Source organism: Bombina bombina, chromosome 1 (genome assembly GCF_027579735.1).
Source record: "Bombina bombina isolate aBomBom1 chromosome 1, aBomBom1.pri, whole genome shotgun sequence".
NCBI lineage: Eukaryota > Metazoa > Chordata > Amphibia > Anura > Bombinatoridae > Bombina > Bombina bombina.
The window spans coordinates 185,829,352-185,854,103 of record NC_069499.1 but is presented as its reverse complement, the minus strand read 5'-3'; the positions used below and the strand labels follow the sequence as shown (position 1 = coordinate 185,854,103).

At 38.3% G+C, this 24,752-nt stretch overlaps 1 protein-coding gene across 1 annotated transcript in view; it reads right to left on the bottom strand.

The window, feature by feature from the left end:
• RGS6 (regulator of G protein signaling 6) overlaps nt 1-24,752 on the bottom strand; it is an 848,561-nt gene that overhangs the window by 157,675 nt on the left and 666,134 nt on the right. Inside the window, exons 5-6 of the mRNA XM_053697770.1 lie at nt 8,395-8,501; nt 732-783 (exon numbers count right to left, since the gene is read on the bottom strand). Coding sequence (XP_053553745.1) covers nt 732-783; nt 8,395-8,501 — 159 coding nt within the window. The remainder of the gene's footprint in view (nt 1-731; nt 784-8,394; nt 8,502-24,752) is intronic.

The window sequence follows — 24,752 nt, the reverse complement described above, 5'->3', positions numbered from 1 at the left end:
GTCACCACACACCAACGTTAACCCTGAGGAGCAGAGGTGAGCAACGGACTTTCTAGCGTCCTGGTTAATAGTTGCACTCTGTAGACCGGGGGTTTTTGCAATAAGAATAAGTGAGATTGTGTGGGGGACAATAGTGTTTGTATACTTCACGGCCTGTTGCATAACTCATTCGTCTAAAAGACTAAAAGGGATGTTTGACATATTGATTCCCAGTTTGTTTGAAGCAACAGCGTTTACTGAGTTTGGAGTGTGGAGAAGAGGGTAATAAACTTTGCATGTAGTGAAACAGCATTTAATCATAGCCAATGTCTCTTTTAACCGGATTATCAAAACACATAAAGACTGATTAATCAATGAGAACTTCAAGTAACACTGCTGAATCATAATTAAACTACTGTTCAAGAGCATTAGTTTGAATAGCAAGTGCTCCAGCATAAAGGACAGTTGTAAGTTAAATCGATTTTTTGTTTCGTGTAAAAATTGTCTTTTGTCCCTCACTCCTTAGAGAGGTCAAAAAGACAATTTTTTAACGTATGTTTTTATTAAAATGCTGCAAATGAAAAAGCTGGTTTAGGCATTTGAAGCGTATTAAAAATGGTTACAGAATTTGCTTTTTCTTCTTCAGGGAGTGTGAGAAAAAATGCAATTTTTAGAAAAAGCAAGAGCCATTTAATATCATATTAAACTGACACACAAATAGGCAATATTTACTAATGAAATGTAATACATACCATAGTCTGTGTTCTCTGGTTCCCAGCAATTAGATGGCCAAAAATATGGAGCCTGGAAATAACAAAATAAACTGTTTCTAGGTCGACATTAATTATAATAATAATTATAATTTTTCTTCTTATTATTATTATTATTAATAATAATAATAATAGAAGTAAAAGTATTTGTAAATTGCAACAATGTTTTAGAGACCTAAACAAGAAGTCAAAAAATAAAAACAGGGTTAAATGTATACATTTATGGAAGAAAGAGGATTATGAGAACCTGATGGTCTTCTCCGATTCTTGTGCTCATTAAGATTACTTTATTATTTGGTGCACAGCTTTAATGGGTCATTAAAGATTTCTACGTGCAAGGGAACAAGGTCGTATTGGCCTACCAGAACACCAGGAGATTTCCCCGTTGGCTACAGCAGCTGGGGCTGGGAAACTACAATTTAACATGGTGATTAATGGATGCAATTGGGTTGTAGGGTGCCTATATAACCACAATCTGACACTTTTTTAAAATACTAACACCTAGATTACAAGTTTTGCGCTATAGAGGGTGCGAAACGAATGGAACAAAAGTTGCGTTATTTCACCCTCCATAGCGCTGCCATTACGAGTTTTTGAAAAGCCAGCTTGTGCATGCGATATGGTTGCGTTGAGCTCCATACCGCACAAAATACAAGCGCTGCTTTGTCGTGCTCGTGCACGCTTTCCCCATAGACATCAATGGGGAGAAAGTGTTATAAAAAACGGGATGAAAAGCTCCGTAACGCAACCCCATTGATGTCTATGGGGGAAACCCCACGTCTAAATACCCCTAATCCGCTGCCCCCGACATTGCCAAAACCTACATAATGTTATTACCCCTAATCTGCCGTTCCAGATATCACTGCCACCGAAATAAATCCATAAACCCCTAATCTGCCGCTCCTGATACTGCCGCCACTATACTAAAGTTATTAACCCCTTTTCCCCCGCACCCCAACATCGCCCACACTATAATAAATCTATTAACGCCTATTCCGCCACTCCCCAAAATCGCCACCACTAAATAAAGTTATTAACCCCTAAACCTCTGGCCTCCCACATCACTACCACTAAATAAACCTATTAACCCCTAAACGGCCAGCCCCCCACATCGCAACAACCTAAATTAAACTATATTAACCCCTAAACCTAACCCTAAACCTAACCGTAACCCTAAATCCTAACCCTAACTGTAACCCTAATCTAAACCTAACACCCCCTAACTTTAACATAATTAAAATAAAGCTAAATTAAAGTTACAATTATTAACTAAATATTGAATAATAATTCGAATCAGCCAATAGGAATCAGAGCTGCTTAAATCTTATTGGCTGATTTGAATCCTCAGTGTGCGGCGGACAATAGCATGAAGAGGACCTCCACGTCGGATCGATGGACCTCCGCCTGGACCTCCACCTTGGACCTCCGCCTGGACCTCCGCCTCCGTGCATCAACCACTCCTCCTCCGCAGGGTTGAAGAAGATGCTGGTCCCGCAATGGATGAAGATGGAGCCGTCTGAATGAAGATGGAGCTGCCGGGATGAAGATCGTTCAAGCCGGACTTCAGCAACTGTGAGTACCTAAAGAGGGGTTAGTGTTAGGTTTTTTTAAGGTTTTTTGGGGTGGGGTTTTCATTTAGATTAGGGTTTGGGCATTTCTTAAAAGAGCTGAATGCCCTTTTAAGGGCAATGCTCATACAAATGCCCTTTTCAGGGAAATGGGTAGATTAGGTTTTTTTAGAGTTAGTTTTTTTTTTATTTTGGGGGGTTGGATGGGTGGGGGGTTTGTCTGTATTTTTTTTTATCAGGTAAAAGAGCTGATTTCTTTAGGGCAATGCCCTACAAAAGGCCCTTTTAAGGGCTATTGGTAGTTTATGGTAGGCTAGGTTTTTTTTTATTTTGGGGGGCTTTTCTATTTTGCTAGGGCTATTAGATTAGGTGTAATTGTTTTTATTTTGGATAATTTCATTTGTTATTTTTTGTAATTTATTTTTTTATTTTTGTAATTTAGTATTTTTTTATTTTTTGTAATTTAGTATTTTGTAATTTTTGTAAAAGTGGATTTAATTTTTTTAGTAGGGTTAGGTTTTTTTAATGTGTAATTTAATTAATTTAATTTGTAGTTATTTTAATTTTAGAATAATAGTAATGTTAGTTTATTTTATATTTTAAACTTAGTTTTTTTTTAATTTCCCAGGTAAGTTTTAATTTGTTTTAAGATAGGGATCTTGTAATTTAAATTTAAAGTTAGGGGGTTGTTACTTTTAGGGGTTAATAGTTTTATTATTATTAATTTAGTTTTTGGTGATGTAAGGGTCTGGCAATTTAGGGGTTAATAGGTTTATTTAGTGGTAGTAATGTGGGAGGCCAGAGGTTTAGGGGTTAATAACTTAATTTAGTGGCGGCGATGTCGGGCAGCCACAGAATAGGGGTTAATATATTTATTATAGTGTGGGCAATGTTGGGGTGCGGGGGAATATGGGTTAATAACTTTAGTATAGTGGAGACGATGTCGGGGATCGGTGGAATAGGGGTTAATAAATTTTATTAGTGGCGGCAATGTCGGGAGCGGCAGATTGCCAGCCTCTCAATAGATAGAGGATTCCGAATACTGCTAATATACAGACCCCCAGGAGATGGGAAGGGATTTCTTCAGAAACTCCCAGACCTTTCGGCTAGCTTAATCCTTGAACACCCCAGATGGCTTATATTAGGAGACTTCAACACTTGGATTGACAATACCCTATCCCTGCTTGGGCAGGATCTCCTCAGCTTGATGAGTACACTCGGCTTTACACAAATCGTCACCACTCCCACCCACAGAAAAGGTCATACACTTGATCTAGTGTTTCAGTCTGGACTAGAAGTGTCACCAGTAACTGTAAACCCAGTTTCCTGGTCAGACCACCACTCCATTCACTTCTCCATTGTATCACAATCAACCAGACACCAGCCTCAGCACCTGGTCAAACACCGCTCATTAAAAGGGGTGACACCACTGGATGTAGCATCACATATGGATCTAAGTGAACTAATGGGCACCTGCGAAGACCCCAGCTCCTTAGTCCGACTCTACAACAAAACCATGAGAGACACCCTAGAAAGCATTGCACCATCTTGCATACGCACTGTCCAAACTCACAACAATGCACCGTGGTTTGATAGCTCCATCAGAGAAATGAAAAGAACAGGACGTAAGCTCGAGATAAAGTGGCGCAGAACACATGATCTAGAGGATAAAGCCTCTCTTACCAAACATCTAAATAAATATCAATCCAAGATAACTCAGAAAAAATCTTCATTTTTATCACGTGAAATTGCACTCATCCACAATAGACCCAGGCAACTGTTTCGCACAGTAGAAAAGCTTTGCAAACCAGCATGCATGCTTAGCCCCACCAACTTTTCTCAAGATAAATGTGAAGCATTTGCAAACTTCTTCAGAGACAAGATTTCCTCAATCCAAACCGCTATCACAGCAGGACAAACAGTTACACACCAGAACCACTACAATGGAATGCCAGATTGCCCCAGTTTATGGTCCACTTTTACAAATGTGGATATAAATGAAGTTAAAAACACCATACAAAAGTTGCACCCTACTACATGTGACTCAGACCCTGCTCTAACTCAGCTCATATCTGGATGCATTGAAACACTCGCCCCAGTCCTCACAAAAATAGTGCAGTGTTCACTAAAAACAGCTGTGGTAAAACCACTCCTAAAGAAACCTTTATTAGACTCAGACTGCATGACTAATTACAGACCAGTATCCAACCTCCCATTTCTGGGGAAAATAATTGAAAAAGTAGTGGCAACTCAACTGGAAGCCCATCTATCATGCCTAAACATATTCAATCCTTTCCAGTCAGGCTTCAGATGCCGCCACAGCACTGAAACAGCGCTAGTCCGAGTACTAAATGATCTCCTCATGGCAAGAGACAAAGTTGATTACTCCATTCTAATCCTCCAGGATCTCTCAGCTGCATTTGACACCATTGACCATAGGATTCTAATAGAGCGCTTGCAGTACATCTGTGGTCTAGGAGGCACAGTCCTTAACTGGTTTAAATCTTTCCTCGCTGGTAGATCACAGAGAGTTATATCAGGATCAAGCTCATCAGCACCAACAGAACTGGCCTGCGGAGTTCCACAAGGATCTATCCTGTCTCCCATGCTATTCGCAATTTACTTACTACCACTGAGGGACATCATTAACCGACATGGCCTAAGGTATCATTGTTACGCTGATGACACACAACTATACTTCTCCTTTGCTCCAGATACTACAGACCCAGCATGCCGCATAAATAGTTGCTTAACAGACCTCATAGAATGGATGAATGCTAGCTGTCTCAAATTGAACCCGGACAAAACAGAGTTACTCTTAGTGAGGGGACCCCGGCATAAAAAATATCCCATGATCACCCAACTGGCCTGGAGCTTGGAGGCTATGAACTCGTTAGTTCAGCAAAAGTACGAAACCTCGGAGTGCTGATTGACGCTGGACTATCTTTTAAACAGCAGATTTCCTCCGTAATAAAATCTGCCTACTTTCATCTGAAAAACATAGCCAGGATACAACACTTAATTCCACCGGATGATATGGCAACAATAATCCATGCATTTGTATCCTCTAGGCTAGATTACTGCAATGCACTTTACTTGGGCCTCCCAAAAAAAGAACTCCATTGCCTTCAGACGGTACAAAACGCAGCAGCCAGACTACTGACCAATCAAACTCGCTCCTGCCACATAACACCCGTTCTCCACTCCCTGCATTGGCTTCCAATTAAATGGCAAACATATTTTAAAATTGGCCTGCTGACCTTCAAAGCCTTAAACAACCAAGGCCCACAGTACCTGACACTCTACATCCCACCCCATTCACTTAGGTCAGCCAACACATCCCTCCTCTCAGTGCCAAGAATAAGGACAAACTCAGGCTCCAGAGCATTCTGCCACACTGCCCCTACTTTCTGGAACTCTTTACCGTGCGCAATCAGAGAGGCACCGTCCTTACAGACTTTTAAAAAAAAGCTAAAGACCCACCTCTTCCATCAGGCATTCAGTCCGCTTATCTGACCTTCAGAAACTCCTAACTTTTATGTCTTATGTTGGTATATTTGTAAAGTGCTTTGAGTCTCAATGGGAGAAAAGCGCTATATAAATCGCAAAGTATTATTATTATTATTATAATATAGTGTTTATTATAGGGCCTCGGTTTAGGGGTTAACAGGTAGTTTATGGGTTAGTGTACTTTGTAACACTTTAGTTATGAGTTTTGTGTAACAGTATTGTTGCGTAAAACTCATAACTACTGCTCTCAGATGGTGGTACAGAACTTGTCGTTATAGGGTGTAACGCAAGTTTTTTAGTCTCACCACAAAACTCGTAATGGCAGCGCTATGGGAATCCTATGCAAAAACGTAATTTTTTGAGTGCGGGACTGACGTTGCATTACAGGCTAAAAGGCTTGCGGTACAGCTATACCGACAAGACTCATAATGGCTGCGTTGCTGTTTTAATGCTAAAATGACCATTTTTTCAGCGTTAAAACACGAATGCAAGACAATCTAGGTGTAATTTAATATAATTCTGACATCAATATTGGGGAAGAAGTATCCCAGTAATCAATTTGAGAAAAATGGGGTGTGCGCATTGTCATGAATACCTCATGACTTAGACAATAAGGGGTTAATTTTCTTTAATCCTGTGTGCTAGAAAACATTTGTTTTTTCAAAAAAACTATGTTGCTGTGTTTTGTGTTAATGAGTTTTCCCTTTGATCAGTCAGAACCCCTCATAAATACTTTGTAAGATAAACAGAAGATAACTTTATTGTCTAAATGGTCATTTTATTACCCCAACCTTTAAGCACAGGGAATGATGGAACACAGAGATTCTATCCAGGAACTACACTGGGGTCATTAATAAGACAGTCAACCTTGCCAATTAGTGCTTTTATAAGTAATAATGCCTCAGAAACATAAATAATGCTATATATATGGTGTTTGGTATAAATACTCTTCACAACATCATTAAGGGATTGCCTTTCTGTGTATATGGAATAGATGTACCTAACAGAAATTATAAAAGTCGCAGGCTTGCCTGGAGTGGCTGGACTGTGACAGATTTGTGAAAGTGAAAAGAGTCTGTTAACCCTTTCTGAGCCAAACAAGTGACTGGCGCAGGGTTGGCTAACCCCTGGTTGTCACACGCATTATACTGCATCAACAGAAAATAGGGCCGGTCAAATTTTCCAGGGCTGCTTTTTACTCCCTGTCCGGGCCCTGGAATATCTGGCTCGTAATCAGAGTTCCAGTTTGTCCCAAAGGTGTTTAATGGGACTCAGGTCAGTGCTCTGCAGAAGATACTTGAGTTCCTCCACATCAAACTCCTGAAACCGTGTCTTAATGAAACTCGCTTTGTGCACCGTGCCACAGTCATGATAGAACAAGAAAGGGCCTTTCCCAAACTTTTTATACAAAGTTAGAAGCACCCAATTGTTGAAAATGTATTTTACATCCTGTAGCATTAAGATTACCCTTCACTGGAACTTCCCCAAACCATGAGAAACTGTCCCAGACCATTATCCCTACCCAACCATAATTTTCAGTAGGCACTTTGCATTCTGGTAGGTAGCGTTTCCCTGGCATTCGCCACACTTAGATTCTTCCATCAGACTGACAGATAGTGATGTGAACATGTTTCCAATGCTTCAGAATCTAGTTGTGGTGTGATTATCACCACTCCGGCTGATGCTTGGAATTGCGCATGTTGAAATGAGGCTTGTCGACCATGGAAAGTCGTTTCATTAAGATTTTGATGCATGATTCTTGTGCTAATGTTGCTTCAGCACTTGACATCCACTCTCAGTGAGTTTGCATGGTCTACCACTTTAATGCTGGGCTGTTGTTGCTCCTAGATTCTTCCAGAATAATGGTACCATAATGGCACATACAGTTGACCGTGACAGATCTAGTAAAGCAGACATTTCACAAGTGGCAAAGGTGGCATCCTATGACAGCTCCACATTTAAAGTCTATAGCCTGATTAATATTTAAGACTCACTATTCAATAAGAAAAAAGGTAAATACCCTGCATCTTACAGTTACACCAATAATGGTTCTATGCTTAGACTTGTTGCTCAGTGACTGTTAATATGTGATGTCTGTAAACCTGGGCTGCCAATTAGGAATTCGTTTGGTAGAACGAATAGTCCTGTGGACATTCGTTTTGGACAATCGAATGTTGATAAGAATGAAAATCCATTAAAATGTTACTTTCGTTTTCGAATGTTCATAATGAAATTGAATATTCACATTCGAAATTTCGAATGTAATATTCAATTTAACAAATACTATTTAGAAGTTCAATAGTTTGTGTAATTGGGAATTTAGTAAATTGATACATAATAGTTACAAATATATTAATTTGAATGTTTTTATTTTGAATATTGCATAATTCGAATATTACATTTTAAGAGAGCATTAGAAATACTATTACAAATATATAGATAGTCAATTAAATGACATTCTATATCAGAACTGAGTTAAAATGAAAGACTTCAATGAAATTTCTTGAAATGCAAATAATATATTCAGGAGCATTTCATCTACTTTGCCAGATAAATTCACAACCTACCTGAAACCGATAAAAGGTGCCATCATCCTTCAGTGTTAGAACGTGATCTGATATGGGAAAGATATAACCCTGGGCAGCTATAAGGCTTCCTAAATGTATTGCTTCCACTGAAAAGAAACAGAAAGACACTCGTTAGCTTCTAGGTATCATTGCTAAATTGGTTGTATAGCTTTTTAAATGACATTTTGTAATTCACTATATCAAATAGCCAATTGATTACATAGCTATCTATTTCCACAGCAGTGGAGTCAATGACCAGAGGCATATATGTGCAGCCACTAGCTCCCAGTTGCTGAGCCTACCTAGGTATGCTTTTCAACAAAAGATACCAAGAGAACAATGCTGTTTAGATAATAGAAGTAAATTAGAAAGTTGTTTAAAACTGCATGCTCTAGGGCCGATTTATCATTTGTTGGACGGACATGATCCGCTGTAGCGGATCATGTCAGCCCGACATCACTGAATGCATCTCTGAATGCCGACATTTAACATTGCACAAGCAGTTCTGGTTAACTGCTTGTGCAATACCACCTTCTGCAGATTAGATAGCAGGGGGTGTCAAGAAGCAGCGGTCATACGATCAGGTTGATTAACTCCTGTTTCTGGTGAGACTGAAGGCTCGCGCGGAAACCGTATACGGCCCCTCTGTCTAAATCATGAAAGAAGAATTTTGGGCTTCGTGTCCCTTTAAGATTCAGCAGCAAACTGTTAAACCACTCAGCAGCTGTAAAATAGTATTAACTTCTATTTTTCAATAGGTTTTTCATGAATCATCTCAGAGTATGCTTAGCAAATCAAACAATATCATATTTATACAATTATGATTTCTTTATTATTTTATATATAATAGTTCAAATTTTATATATTTTATATTCAAATTCATATGTACATTTCAAATATAATACTTAAGTAAAAAGAGTTCTTATATATTCATATGATTTTTTTAATCTGTTTGTATTTTTATGTCCTTCATGTTTTAAAGTTATACTAGTTGCCCCTTTATACATATTTGAAGAATCTACAAAGTTGCATCAAATAATGAAAACATATGACAAGCTGATCGTTATTAATGGATTTAATGTCAACTGAGCACAACATATTGTTTTTTAACTTTCACATGGATCCCATATTTAAGAATCCATAAATTAATGTATAATGGTGCAGTAATTTAGGTTAACATTTTACATTCCTTTGTTGGGATCCTAACATGCTGACTTTGTTTGCCCATAATTTGTAGTAATACTTGAAAAGAGTTACACTCTGAAATAGTTTTTCTTGATAGGTTTTGTTTAGTTTTATTTATCTAGTTAGTCCTATTCATGGGCATTCAGAGGGGGGGCAGGAGAAGGGAATTCCCCCCCCCAAAAAAAAATGTTTTTTGGGGTGGGAATTGGAGTCCAAAACTGCATTCACACAATACTGAGAAGCAAAAGGTGAACTTCAAATTCCAATAGCCAATCAGATTGAGCTTGCATTCTATTGGCTAATCGGAACAGCCAATAGAATGCGAGCTCAATCTGATTGGATGATTGGATCAGCCAATCGGATTGAACTTGAATCTGATTGGCTGATTCAATTAGCCAATCAGATTTTTCCTACCTTAATTCCGATTGGCTGATAGAATCTTATCAGCCCATCGGAATTCGAGGGACGCCATCTTGGATGACGTCATTTGAAGGAACCTTCATTCGTCGTTAGTCCGTCTGTGAAGAAGGATGGCTTCGCGTCGGCTGCTTCAAGATGGTCCCGCTCTGCGCCAGATGGAAGAAGATAGAAGATGCCGCCTGGGTGAAGATGTCTGCCAGTCCGGATGTCCTCTTCTGCCCAGATAGGATGAAGACTTCGGACCCTCTTCTGGACCTCTTCTTGCCGGATAGGATGAAGACTTCGGACCCTCTTCTGGACGGATCGGTGATACCCGGCGTGGTGAATACAAGGTAGGAAGATCTTCAGGGGCTTAGTGTTAGGTTTTTTAAGGGGAGTTTGGGTGGGTTAGATTAGGGGTATGTGGGTGGTGGGTTGTAATGTTGGGGGGGTATTGTATGTTTTTTTACAGGCAAAAGAGCTGTTTTCTTTGGGGCATGCCCCGCAAAAGGCCCTTTTAAGGGCTGGTAAGGTAATAGAGCTGTTAACTTTTTATTTTAGAATAGGGTAGGGCATTTTTTTATTTTGGGGTGCTTTGTTATTTTTTAGGGGGCTTAGAGTAGGTGTAATTAGTATAAAATTCTTGTAATCTTTTTTTATTTTTTGTAATTTAGTGTTTTTTTTTTTTTTTGTAATTTAGTTTAGTTGATTTAATTGTAGATAATTGTAGGTAGTTTAGTTAATTTATTTATTGATAGTGTTGTGTTTAATTGTAACTTAGGTTAGGATTTATTTTACAGATAATTTTGTAATTATTTTAACTAGGTAGCTATTAAATACAGGTGGCCCTCGGTTTACAACGGTTCAATTTACACCGTTTCAGAATAACAACCTTTTTTTCCAGTCATGTGACTGCTATTGAAAAAATAGCCAGAAGGTGGAGCTGTCCACTTATGTTGCAGCAAAGCCAAGCAAGCTGAAATTAATCAGTTTAACCAGACATGAGCTATTGAGCAGATTTCAAAGGAACAAGATCTTCCTGTCTATAAATCAGTCCAGATTGGAATACATAGAAAGAACTGTTTGCAGAAGAATGCAAGTGAAGTCTGTGTTGTGTGATTATTTTATTAGGTTTATAATGCTGTTTAGCAAATGTTTTTGTTCATTTAACTTAGTTTAATTATATATTCTGTGTTGTGTGATTATTTTATCAGGTTTATAATGCTGTTTAGCATTTAAAGTCTTCATTTCAAAGCTTTAAAAATAATGTATTAGGTGTTACTTATGACAATTTTGAGAGGGGTCTGGAACCTAACTCCCTCACTTCCCATTGACTTACATTATAAACTGGGTTTCAATTTACAACGGTTTTGATTTACAACCATTCCTTCTGGAACCTAACCCCGGCGTAAACTGAGGGCTACCTGTAGTTTATAACTATTTAATAGCTATTGTACCTAGTTAAAATAAATACAAAGTTGCCTGTAAAATAAATATAAATGCTAAAATAGCTACAATATAGCTATTTGTTATATTGTAGCTATATTAGGGTTTATTTTACAGGTAAGTATTTAGTTTTAAATAGGAATAATTTAGTTAATAATATTTAATTTATTTTGTTAGATTAAAATTATATTTAACTTAGGGGGGTGTTAGGGTTAGGGTTAGACTTAGCTTTAGGGGTTAATACATTTATTAGAGTAGCGGCGAGGTCCGGTCGGCAGATTAGGGGTTAATACTTGAAGTTAGGTGTCGGCGATGTTAGGGAGGGCAGATTAGGGGTTAATACTATTTATTATAGGGTTTTTGAGGCGGGAGTGAGGCGGTTTAGGGGTTAATACATTTATTAGAGTGGAGGCGAGGTACGGTCGGCAGATTAGGGGTTAATAAGTGTAGGTAAGGTAGCGGCGACGTTGGGGGGGCAGATTAGGGATTAATAAATATTATGTAGGTGTCGGCGATGTTAGGGGCAGCAGATTAGGGGTACATAGGGATAATGTAAATTGCGGCTGTGTGGTCGGCAGATTAGGGGTTAAAAAAATTATTAGAGTGGCGGCGATGTGGGGGGACCTCGGTTTAGGGGTACATAGGTAGTTTATGGGTGTTAGTGTACTTTAGAGCACAGTAGTTAAGAGCTTTATGAACCGGCGTTAGCCCATAAAGCTCTGACTTTTTTCTGCAGCTGGAGTTTTGTTGTTAGAGTTCTAACGCTCACTTCAGCCAAGACTCTAAATACCAGCGTTAGAAAGATCCCATTGAAAAGATAGGATACGCAATTGACGTAAGGGGATTTGCGGTATGGAAAAGTCGCGGCTGGAAAGTGAGCGTTAGACCCTTTCCTGACTGACTCTAAATACCAGCGGGCGGCCAAAACCAGCGTTAGGACCCCCTAACGCTGGTTTGGATGGCTAACGCAGAACTCTAAATCTAGGCGCATGTGAATTATATTTTCATGTATGTTTCAAATTCAGAATTTGACACTTATGTGCTTTCTACTTTTTGTTTCTGTGGTGGTTGTGCATGTATATGTTTTGTCTGTTGACTATGAGTAATATAAAAGAACAGCAATATGTTTTATCTGGATCTGAGGACAATTCTTATATCTGTTTTAACCCAGTTACTACTAGAAAGATCTGATGAGGACCTGCTCCATATTAAAGGTGCATTAAAACAAAACAAAAAATATTTCATAATTTAGATAGAACATACAATTTTAAACAACTTTCCAGTTCTTCTATTATCAAATTTGTTTCAGTCTCTTGGTATCATTTGTTGAAGGAACAGTAATACACAACTGGTTTCCAACACATGGGTGAGCCAATGACAATCAGTATATATATATATATATATATATATATATATATATATATATATGTATGGAAAGAGAGAAATATCAATATGAAAGTAGAGGCGCTCTGCTATACTGTATACGTAATAAGTCCAAATATATAAAAAAAATTGTCTTTGTTGGTGAATTTCATCACAAATGTAGATTCAATTGAGAAATTTCTGCTTACCAGCTGTTACCTCAATCATATGAGGTAAGAGATGTGCCCAGGTTTAAAGGTGATTCACTGAGATGGTTCTTCTGTGTCCTGGTGATGTTACCAAGCACCTGGATCCTTATACCACCGCTACTCCCACCACAACCAAGGACACAGCCATTCATGTTGTATACATGTTTCTCACTTACCTCATATTGATTGAGGGTTTTTAATGTAAGCGCATATTATTATTGAATAAATATTTTTATTGTGTCAAAACAATATTATGCTATGTGCTTCTGTTTTCTTTCTATGAACAACATCTTGACTGCATCCTGAGAGAAGGGAGATTCTCACCACCAAGAGGCACCTCCTCCTAAAGGATAAGAATTAAGCATTCCTACCACCATTGCAAGAAAGATATAACAGACGGATTACAGTCTACATCCTACCTAAAGAGAGTCCAGGATCTTCATTTCTATAAAGAATCAGAACGGAGGGACCCAATCTAACAACAGGTTTCCAGGAACATCACCAGGACACAGAAGAACCATCTCAGTGAATCACCTTTAAACCTGGGCACATCTCTTACCTCATATGGTAAGTAGAAATTTCTCAATTGAATCTGCATTTGTGATGAAATTCACCAACAAAGACTAATTTTTTTATATAGTTGGACTTATTACGTATACAGTATAGCAGAGCGCCTCTACTTTCATATTGATATTTCTCTCTTTCCATACATTCTCCACATAGTCAGGGGTACTCTGTTTCAATATAGAGGCAGCACGCCATCTTATACCAAGTTTGATCACACTCAGACTATCTATAGGTATCATCATTTAGGAATACTTCATATCCATCTGATAGCCGTTTTCCCTTGATTTGATATATAAATCAATGACATATCCTAGATTTTAGCGCAGGTGACCTCTTTCTCTTACATATATATATATATATATATATATATATATATATATATATATATATATATATATATACAGCCACCAATCAAAAGCTAAAACCTAGGTTCTTTGCTGCCCATGAGCTTACATAGATAAACCTTTCAGCAAAGCATAACAAGAGAAGGAAGCTAATTAAATAACAGAAATAAATTGGAAAGTTGTTTAAAATTGTATGCTCTGTCTAAATCATTAATTTTAAATTATGACTTTACTGTCCCTTTAAATATATTAAAATAAAAATGCTACTTTAGCCTTTTTACATATTTAATTGTCATTATTAGGTGCTGATTGGTAGGTGTGCTCACTGCACAGAGCATACGTACCTGTCAACACCTGTTTAAAAGCAGAAAACTACATAGTGTGTAGATGTGGGCATTAAAAAAATAAAGAAAAAGCCAGCATTTTATAAACTGCTACAAGGGTAATTCAAAAGGGTACAGCTGTTTTGCTTCCATTGTCAAGCTAGAAGGCATATATAATGTGAAAATATTTTTAAACTTATCTTTTTATCTTTTTTTATCTATGTGTTTTCCTAGCAGTCAAAGGGTGTAAAACTGTTCTCTACTGCTATAGTGGTAAACTCATTGCTATGTCTATATCACTGGAAATCGGTGGGTGTAAAACAGTTCAATATTTCCATAGTGGTTAAAGGGACAGTCTAGTCAAAATTAAACTTTCATGATTCAGATAGGACATGCAATTTTAAACAACTTTCCAATTCACATTTATCATTAAATTTGCTTTGTTCTCTTGGTATTCTTTGTTCAAAGCTAAACCTAGGTAGGCTCATATGCTAATTTCTAATCCATTGAATTGCCACTTATCCCAGAGCATTTTGACAGTGTTTCCACAGTTAGACACTGCTAGTTCACGTGTGTCATATAGATAACATTGTGCTCACTCCCGTGGAGTTATTTTTGAGTCAGCACTGATTGGCTAAAACACAAGTCTGTCAAAAGATCTGAGATAAGGGGCAGTCTGCAGAGGCTGAGATACAGGTAATCACAGAGTTAAAAAGTATATTATTTTCTCTGAGCATATTTCACATTTTTGCCCCCCCGGAGAGATTTCTGCAGACACCCATGGTCCTATTTAAAATGCTGAGAGATGCATTTGATGTTTTCTCTCTGAAATTATTAAGCTCTTGTAGATAATATAAAATAAAGATCAAATGATGTAATTACACTGATTTTGTGTCATCTGTAGCGAATATGGGGGTCGATCCGATATAAATCGTCGCCCGCAAAAGTCGGCGACGCCAATATTTGCGCGGATTTGGTATCCTATATACGGCGTAACCTAGAAGTTACGCGCGTATATTTCTGCCGTCGCCCGTAGTTTTTTGGGCCATAGGCAGGTATACCAAACCCGCGCAGTTTGGTATCCAATATGCAGCGTAAGGACTTACGTGGCGAAAATGGAGAAAACTTACTCCATTTTCACCTCGCCACAAAAAGCAGCCGTAAGAAGCCTTACGCTGACTATTGGAGCCCCGTAACTCCCTAAACTAACTAGAAAATAAACCTAACACCTAACGCATGCGCAATGTCTATCTCCCTGTCAACCGCGATCTGCTAAAATAAACCTAACACCTAACGCATGCGCAATGTCTATCTCCCTGTCAACCGCGATCTGCTAAAATAAACCTAACACCTAACGCATGCGCAATGTCTATCTCCCTGTCAACCGCGATCCCCCCCCCCCCCCCGAAATCCCTAATAAAGTTATTACCCCCTAAACCGCCGCTCCCGGACCCCGCCGCCATCTACATAAACTAACCCCCTACTGTGAGCCTCTAAAACCGCCGCCATCTACCTTATCTATCCCCTAATCTGACCCCTTACACCGCCGCCACCTATATAAAAATTATTAACCCCTAATGTAAGCCCCTTACACCGCCGCCATCTCTATTAAAATGATTAACCCCTAATTTAATCTACCTACCCCGCCGCCAGCTATATTATCTATATTAACCCTAAGTATATTATAGTTAATATAGGTATTACATTATATATATTAACTATATTAACCCTAATTATATTAGGGTTAATATAGTTAATATAGTTACTATAGTATTTATATTAACTATATTAACTCTATCTAACCCTAACTAAATTTATATTAAATTAATCTAATTCATTTATAAACTAAAATATTCCTATTTAAATCTAAATACTTACCTATAAAATAAACCCTAAGATAGCTACAATATAATTAATAATTACATTGTAGCTATGTTAGGGTTAATATTTATTTTACAGGTAAATTGTTAATTATTTTAACTAGGTATAATAGATATTAAATAGTTATTAACTATTTAATATCTACCTAGTTAAAATAATTACCCAATTACCTGTAAAATAAATCCTAACCTAAGTTACAAATACACCTACACTATCAATAAATTTAATAAACTACAAACATCTATCTAAAAATACAATTAAATTAACTAAACTAAATTGCAAAAAAAAACAAACACTAAATTACAAAAAATAAAAAAAAGATTACAAGATATTTAAGCTAATTACACCTATTCTAAGCCCCCTAATAAAATAATAAACCCCCAAAATAAAAAAAAATCCCTGCCCTATTCTAAATTCAACAAATTTCAAAGCTCTTTACCTTACCAGCCCTTAAAAGGGCCTTTTGTGGGGGCATGCCCCAAAGAATTCAGCTCTTTTGCATACAACAAATACAATACCCCCCCCCCCATTACAACCCACCACCCACATACCCCTATTCTAAACCCACCCAAACCCCCCTTAAAAAAGCCTAACACTACCCCCCTGAAGATCTCCCTACCTTGTCTTCACCACACCGGGCCGAACTCCTGATCCGATCCGGGCGATGTCTTCCTCCAAGCGGCAAAGAAGAATTCTTCCTCCGGCGATGTCATCCTCCAAGCGGCAAAGAAGAATTCTTCCTCCGGCGACGTCTTCCTCCAAGCGGCAGCAAAGTCTTCATTCTTCCGGCGGCATCTTCAATCTTCTTTCTTCGCTCCGCCACCGCGGAGCATCCATCCCGGCCGACTGCTGAACTTGGAATGAGGTACCTTTAAATGACGTCATCCAAGATGGCGTCCGCTGAATTCCGATTGGCTGATAGGATTCTTTCAGCCAATCGGAATTAAGTTAAAAAAATCTGATTGGCTGATTGAATCAGCCAATCAGATTCAAGTTCAATCCGATTGGCTGATCCAATCAGCCAATCAGATTGAGCTCGCATTCTATTGGCTGTTCCGATCAGCCAATAGAATGCGAGCTCAATCTGATTGGCTGATTGGATCAGCCAATCGGATTGAACTTGAATCTGATTGGCTGATTCAATCAGCCAATCAGATTTTTTTAACTTAATTCCGATTGGCTGATAGAATCCTATCAGCCAATCGGAATTCGGCGGACGCCATCTTGGATGACGTCATTTAAAGGTACCTCATTCCAAGTTCAGCAGTCGGCCGGGATGGATGCTCCGCGGTGGCGGAGCGAAGAAAGAAGATTGAAGATGCCGCCGGAAGAATGAAGACTTTGCTGCCGCTTGGAGGAAGACGTCGCCGGAGGAAGAATTCTTCTTTGCCGCTTGGAGGATGACATCGCCGGAGGAAGAATTCTTCTTTGCCGCTTGGAGGAAGACATCGCCCGGATCGGATCAGGAGTTCGGCCCGGTGTGGTGAAGACAAGGTAGGGAGATCTTCAGGGGGGTAGTGTTAGGCTTTTTTAAGGGGGGTTTGGGTGGGTTTAGAATAGGGGTATGTGGGTGGTGGGTTGTAATGGGGTGGGGTATTGTATTTGTTGTATGCAAAAGAGCTGAATTCTTTGGGGCATGCCCCCACAAAAGGCCCTTTTAAGGGCTGGTAAGGTAAAGAGCTTTGAAATTTGTTGAATTTAGAATAGGGCAGGGATTTTTTTTTATTTTGGGGGTTTATTATTTTATTAGGGGGCTTAGAATAGGTGTAATTAGCTTAAATATCTTGTAATCTTTTTTTTATTTTTTGTAATTTAGTGTTTGTTTTTTTTTGTAATTTAGTTTAGTTAATTTAATTGTATTTTTAGATAGATGTTTGTAGTTTATTAAATTTATTGATAGTGTAGGTGTATTTGTAACTTAGGTTAGGATTTATTTTACAGGTAATTGGGTAATTATTTTAACTAGGTATATATTAAATAGTTAATAACTATTTAATATCTATTATACCTAGTTAAAATAATTAACAATTTACCTGTAAAATAAATATTAACCCTAACATAGCTACAATGAAATTATTAATTATATTGTAGCTATCTTAGGGTTTATTTTATAGGTAAGTATTTAGATTTAAATAGGAATATTTTAGTTTATAAATGAATTAGATTAATTTAATATAAATTTAGTTAGGGTTAGATAGAGTTAATATAGTTAATATAAATACTATAGTAACTATATTAACTATATTAACCCTAATATAATTAGGGTTAATATAGTTAATATATATAATGTAATACCTATATTAACTATAATATACTTAGGGTTAATATAGATAATATAGCTGGCGGCGGGGTAGGTAGATTAAATAAGGGGTTAATCATTTTAATAGAGATGGCGGCGGTGTAAGGGGCTTACATTAGGGGTTAATAATTTTAATATAGATGGCGGCGGTGTTAGGGGCTCACTTTAGGGGGTTATAGATATAATATAGCTGGCGGCGGGGTACGGGAGCGGCGGTTTAGGGGTTAATAACTTTATTAGGTTGCGGCGGGGTAAAGGAGCGGCGGTTTAGGGGTTAATAGCATTTTTATTGTTAGGCTAGTGAGGGGGGATAGCGGATAGAGGGTTAGACAGTGCGGGCTATGTTAGGGAGGCGTGTTAGACAGTGCAGGCTATGTTAGGGAGGCGTGTTAGACAGTGCGGGTGTTTTAAACTTTAGTCAGGTTTTATAGGCGCCGGCAGTTTCTAACGTGGCGCAAGTCACTGGCGACGCCAGAAATTTGTACTTACGCAGATTTCTGGACATCGCTGGTTTGTGAGACTTACGGCACGTTAGCATCTGACGGCGACCTATATGGGATAGCTCGAGTTGCGAGCTGAAACTGCGGGCGACGCCGGTTCCCTCGCTTGCGCCGCAAACTGCGATCGATATCGGATCGCGCCCATGGATAGTTGATCCGTTTGGACATTGGTTCTTATGGTATAAATTACATCAAGTGTTCACATTTTGCTAATGGAAAATTATTTCTGTATATTGATTATCTTTGTTTGTATGAACTTGTCAATCTAACCTGCTATATGCCTGTGTTTCTCAATAAAAAAAAAAGAAAAATGAATCCCAAAGTGTTTCTTTCATAATTGAGATAGAGCATGCCATTTTAAACAACTCTATGATGAAAAGCATACCTAGGTAGGCTCAGTAGCTGGGAGCTAGCTGCTGATTGGTGGCTGCATATGAATGCATCTTTTCATTATTCAGCTAGCTCCCAGTAGTGCACTGCCGCTCTTTCTATAAAGGATACTAAGAGAGTCAAGCAAAATTGATAATAGAAGTAAATTGGAAATTTGTTTTAAAATGTATGTTTTATCTGAATCATAAAAGGAAAAAAACATGATTTTTTTTGTCCCTTTAGCTGCTTCAACAAAGATTCCTTTTTACATGCCTATTAAATAACAAATAACCTGGCAAAGTTTTCAGCAGTAGAAACTAAACAAATAGCATGCATACAATTGTATTGTCAACTCATGATAAATAAGGTGTACAGACTTAACATATACTTAACATAATCATAACATGACAACATCTAGGTTTTGTAGCAATGATTGATTTTTATTCTCATGAGGATAAAAGAGAGGGATTACAATCTTTTGATTTTACTAGTACTTAGGCACTTCAGGCAAGAATGTTTTGAAAGTTAAAAATACTGATTCATTGAGGTGGAAATTCATAAAAACAATATTTAATGGACTCCAAAACCATCTGGCTAAATAAATTATCCTTACAAAAGAGAATTTTTCATATTAATCATTATAATTACAAAGAATGTAATGGTGAAAATGAAACTCATAATCCTAGTTTATCTTAGTTGCAATATACATTTATGAGATTTAAATTGTAGAAAGTTTATTTTCTGAAATGATCCTGCAAGAATAAAATAAAATAAAAAATCTGGCACTGAGGTATTGGAATTGGCACTATAACCATGTTTTCCTTAACAGATCTTATGGTACTGCAATAGAATAACTATTTTTTGCCTGAAACTTTTCTTCTTAAATCATTATTTTAAGAACTATATTATAAATACAAGAACATCTGGATTTTAATGTTGAATCTTAGTTGAAAAAATAGATCTGATTCTTGTTGTAATGGCCATTGGTGGGTCCATGAGTTTGTTCATCAAACAACTTTATACAAAATTTGTCAGTAATTTCTGTTTGGAAACTACACTTCCAGTGAATAACATTTCATCCAAATGTGGTTAGTAATCCACAGTAAATGTATTTAATTATATATTATCACCTCCTAATTATTTATATAACGGGGGGCGGAGCTAGCCATCATCAAGAGCAGACGCACAGAGACAAAGCTCCTGATGATTTACTCTTATAAACCACTTTATTTAATGGCTTAGTGATTGCTATCATAATGAAAATCCAGGTATGAGTCTTGGAAAAGGATAAGGGGCACCAGAATACTGACTGAAGAGCTTTTGTGCACTAAACTTCTCATACTGGCCTACTATTGTTCCCGCGCCACTGCGGCATCTCTACCTCGTGATTATGGAGGACGGATATGTGCCCATGTACATCCACACACTGCTAAGGGATCTCCGGATGTCTGCACAATTTGACAGCCTCAAGAGCATGTTGAGAGACATGCGCACGGATCCAGATATATCTCCGCAAGTGACATTTGCTAAACCTACAGAGCCCCAGAGTAAAGACACAATTGACTACAATGCCTGCAGGGGGGGAGACTTGTTTCTATACCCGTGTAGACACCTACCGGATGATCGAGCGCCTCTCAATCTCAGCTCAAGCTTAGATCCGGTCATACATACACAGGTGGCATTTGCCGAAAGTACAGAGCTGCAGAGTGAAGTCCCAATAGTCATGGGGGGAGATCGGTTTATCTCCTCACTCAGATGCCTACCGGATAATCGACCGCCTCTCATTCTCAGTCCAATCATGGAACACACGTTTGGTACCAGTTGGCCTATTACATTGCAGCATCACTCGGAGTGTACTACATTTCTCACAGAGGCGGTTGATACTCTGCGACTACCACATACCCCATCTGCACATGCTATAAGTGCTAAAAGCACCCGAGGTAACAGCTCTGCAATCAAGATGGCGGCAGGCTCTACGAAACAAGAAGCAGCTAGAGAGAGCAAATACCCTCCACACATGACCGTGATGACGGCTGTACACAGGTCTACCCCTGCTAAACCTGCATGTCAGAACCGGGATGAAGCGAGCGGTTCCTTCACCGCTATCTTAGATGTCCTTGAGGGTCCAGTCCCAGCTGCCTTCAGATGCGGTGGGGTTCGCAACACATTCAGATCCCCAAGTACCAGCAGACAAGGAAAAGCGGATCCCATCACTCCAAGAGGTGAGAGACAGTCTTCTACGAAATACAGATCACTCACCAACTTGAATAGCTTGATCAGGCAACCAGACTCTGCTATCCATATGTGGCTCTTGTCCTCCAGATTTGCCCGGACATTGGTATCTCTGGTAATGACACCCTCTAACCTGCTGCAGAAATCTGTGAGGCTGACCCCCCCTGCGCCTGTAGAATGGGTCAGAAGCTCTTTCGATCCAGGTGGTTAGCGACACCTCTGCTCTCTGCACTGCAAGGGTCACACCGGGTATTTTAGAACTGCTGCCCTTGATGTATATTGTGACAGCTAGCTGATGTCTACCCCTCATGTCAGTCCACTCTAACGATAAGCAAATTACCTTACTATGGATACATTGCCCTGCTAGGTTTCGTTGCTAGCATACTTGCTCACATCCCTGCTGTTGAGCAACGTGTACTGCCTATTGTTACTAAGGTGCATGTTGTCATAGTTGCTTTATTTTTATTTTTTTTCATTATTTTTATTCTTTAACCCATGTGATAAGGACTGAGAGTTATTTTAGGACCCTATAGATGTAAATGAAACTGCATGATTGTGTACTTGGGGGCATTGTGTACTGTAATTCACTCTGTACTATACTATATAATATAATATGGTGCCTATCCATTCCCACTACTTTTAACGTAAGGTTTCAAAATGGCACCTTCTGCACGCTTAGTGTATGTAAGAGCTTATCTGCTCATATGCGTGCAATACGTAGCGCACCTATTATACTTTTCACCTAAAAGTATGGTCTATACAAACTGTCTGTTAATAGAAGGTAGAGGGCCTATATAAACCGTTGATGCATAAATCTCTGCCGAATGCCAATGTACCCTATTTCCTTAGAGCCCCATTGCCTACTCGCAGGTCCTCCGTGTTAAATAGTCTGGTTACTATCTTTATCTTTTTAGCTGTTTACTGAGTGTACTTAAAAGTGTAATTTCCTTCATTTTTCTATACTGAGGAGACCTCTATAGATTTATACTGAGCCGATATATTCAGCTGTTTGAGTTTTTGTTAGCGTTACTTAAATGATGGGTTGTTTTTATTCTATATGTTATCTGCCAACATTATTAGTGAATATAGGACTGTTATTCCTAGTTTCTCTATAGTTCTGTCCATATTATCAGTATACATTATATGTCCCTGTTAATTATTTATATAACGTAAACATAAATAATGATTTTGTGCTGAGACTTCATATCCCCATCTGCACAGGTTTTCTTGGTTTCCAACATTTACATGAAAAATATATTTATATTCAGTTCATTATGTGAATTTAATTTTAAAAAAATCTGATTTATTCTTGCACTACTGATATAGTTGTGTGATCCAACCCCTTCAGTTAGAGGATTGAATATCAAAGTTTCCTCAAGAATGTTTGCCTTTTACTAGAATATTGACACTAGTAAGTAAGACAAATTAATCATCCCAAATTATCTACTGTCATAAAATCAGGTAATTTTTGAAGAATTATTCCGGACATGTTTAGACAAAGTATTTCTTCCAGATTCCAAAAAATTTAAAGTGGTCAGAAATCTCTTTGTGCAACAGACGAAAAGGAGTTGCCGGATTTGATGACAGCCACTTTCAATTTAGTTAATTTGTCATGGTTTCACATTAGACCTTTGTAGGTAACATTCCTCTCCAAGTCAATCCAATTTACTACACTTGTCTCAAATACAGTGGGTATTGAAAATAATCACCCCCCCTTGAAAATAATCACATTTTGTTGCTTTGCAGCCTGAAATAAAGACAGACACAGTTTTTGTTTATCCAGTTGTATTTACTCAGTGCAACTTATACCATCCAACTGAAAGATATAACACTAACATGTCAGGCAAAATAAAGACAATTCAAACACAGAATCACTGAGTTGGAAAAAGGATCACCCCCTTGTGTCAGTATTTTGTTGAACCACCTTTTACTTAAATTACAGCCTTTAGTCTGTTGGGATATGTCTCTACTAACTTTGCACATCTAGACTGTGCAATATTTGACCACTCTTCTTTGTTCCGTTACATTTGATGGTGACCGTTTGTGGACTGCAGTCTTCAAGTCATGCCACAGATATTCAGTGGTGTTTAAGTCTGGGCTCTGACTAGGCCATGCAAGGACATTCACCTTTTTCTCCTTCAACCACTGTGTGGTCATTTTTGCTGTGTGCTTTGGGTCATTGTCATGTTGGAAGGTAAACCTTCTTCCCATTGACAACTTTCTGGCAGAGGGCAGCAGATTTTCCTCAATAATTTGACGGTATTTTGTCCCATCCATTATTCCTTCTTTCCTCACAAGTAACAGGATATTACCACATCCATGCTTAACTGTGGGTATAGTGCTATTTGGATGGTGAGCTGTATTGGATTTCCTCCAGACATATCGTTTGGTGTTGAGGCCAAATAATTAAATTTGTCTCATCTGACCATGACACCTTTTTCTACGTGGCCTCAGAATCTCCTAGGTGTTTTATGGCAAAGCTCAGTCGTGACTGCATGTGGCCTTTCTTGAGGAGTGTCTTTTTTCTTGCAACCCTCCCATACAAGCCACATTTGTGGATAATTAATTATATTGTTGTCACATGAACACAATGACCACTCTTTGTCATAAATTCCTGCAACTGCTTAGGAGTTACTGTGGGCCTCTTGGTAGCCTCTCTGATCAGTTTCCTCCTGGCTCTTTCATCTAGTTTGTAGCGATGACCTGATCCAGGGAGGGTCTGTGTTGTACCAAATACCTTCCACTTCTTAATAATAGACTTCACTGTGCTTCTAGGCATTGATAAAGCCTTTGATATTTTCTTGTATCCATCTCCTGACTTGTGCCTGTCCACAACATTATCCTGGAGCTCTTTTGACAGTGCCTTGCAACCTATAGTTGATTGTTTGCTTCAGTTGCACTACCAGGGACTGTTATGCTCCAGTAAAGCTCTTTTCATGCTGAGCTAATCAATATGCCCACAGCTGATCACTGTTGAAGGTCAAATGCTTTGTGTGTGCCATTCAGAAGGTGATAAGCTACACCTGATTAAATTTACAAGTAATTTTAGGAGGGGGTGATCCTTTTTCCAACTCAGTTATTCTGTTTTTGAATTATCTTTTTTTGCCTGACATGTTAGTTTTATATCTTTCACTTGGATGTTATAAGTTGCTCTGAGTAATTACAACTGGATAAACAAAAACTGTGTCTGTCTTTTTTTCTCAACAAAATGTGATTATTTTTAAGGGGGGTGATTCTTTTCA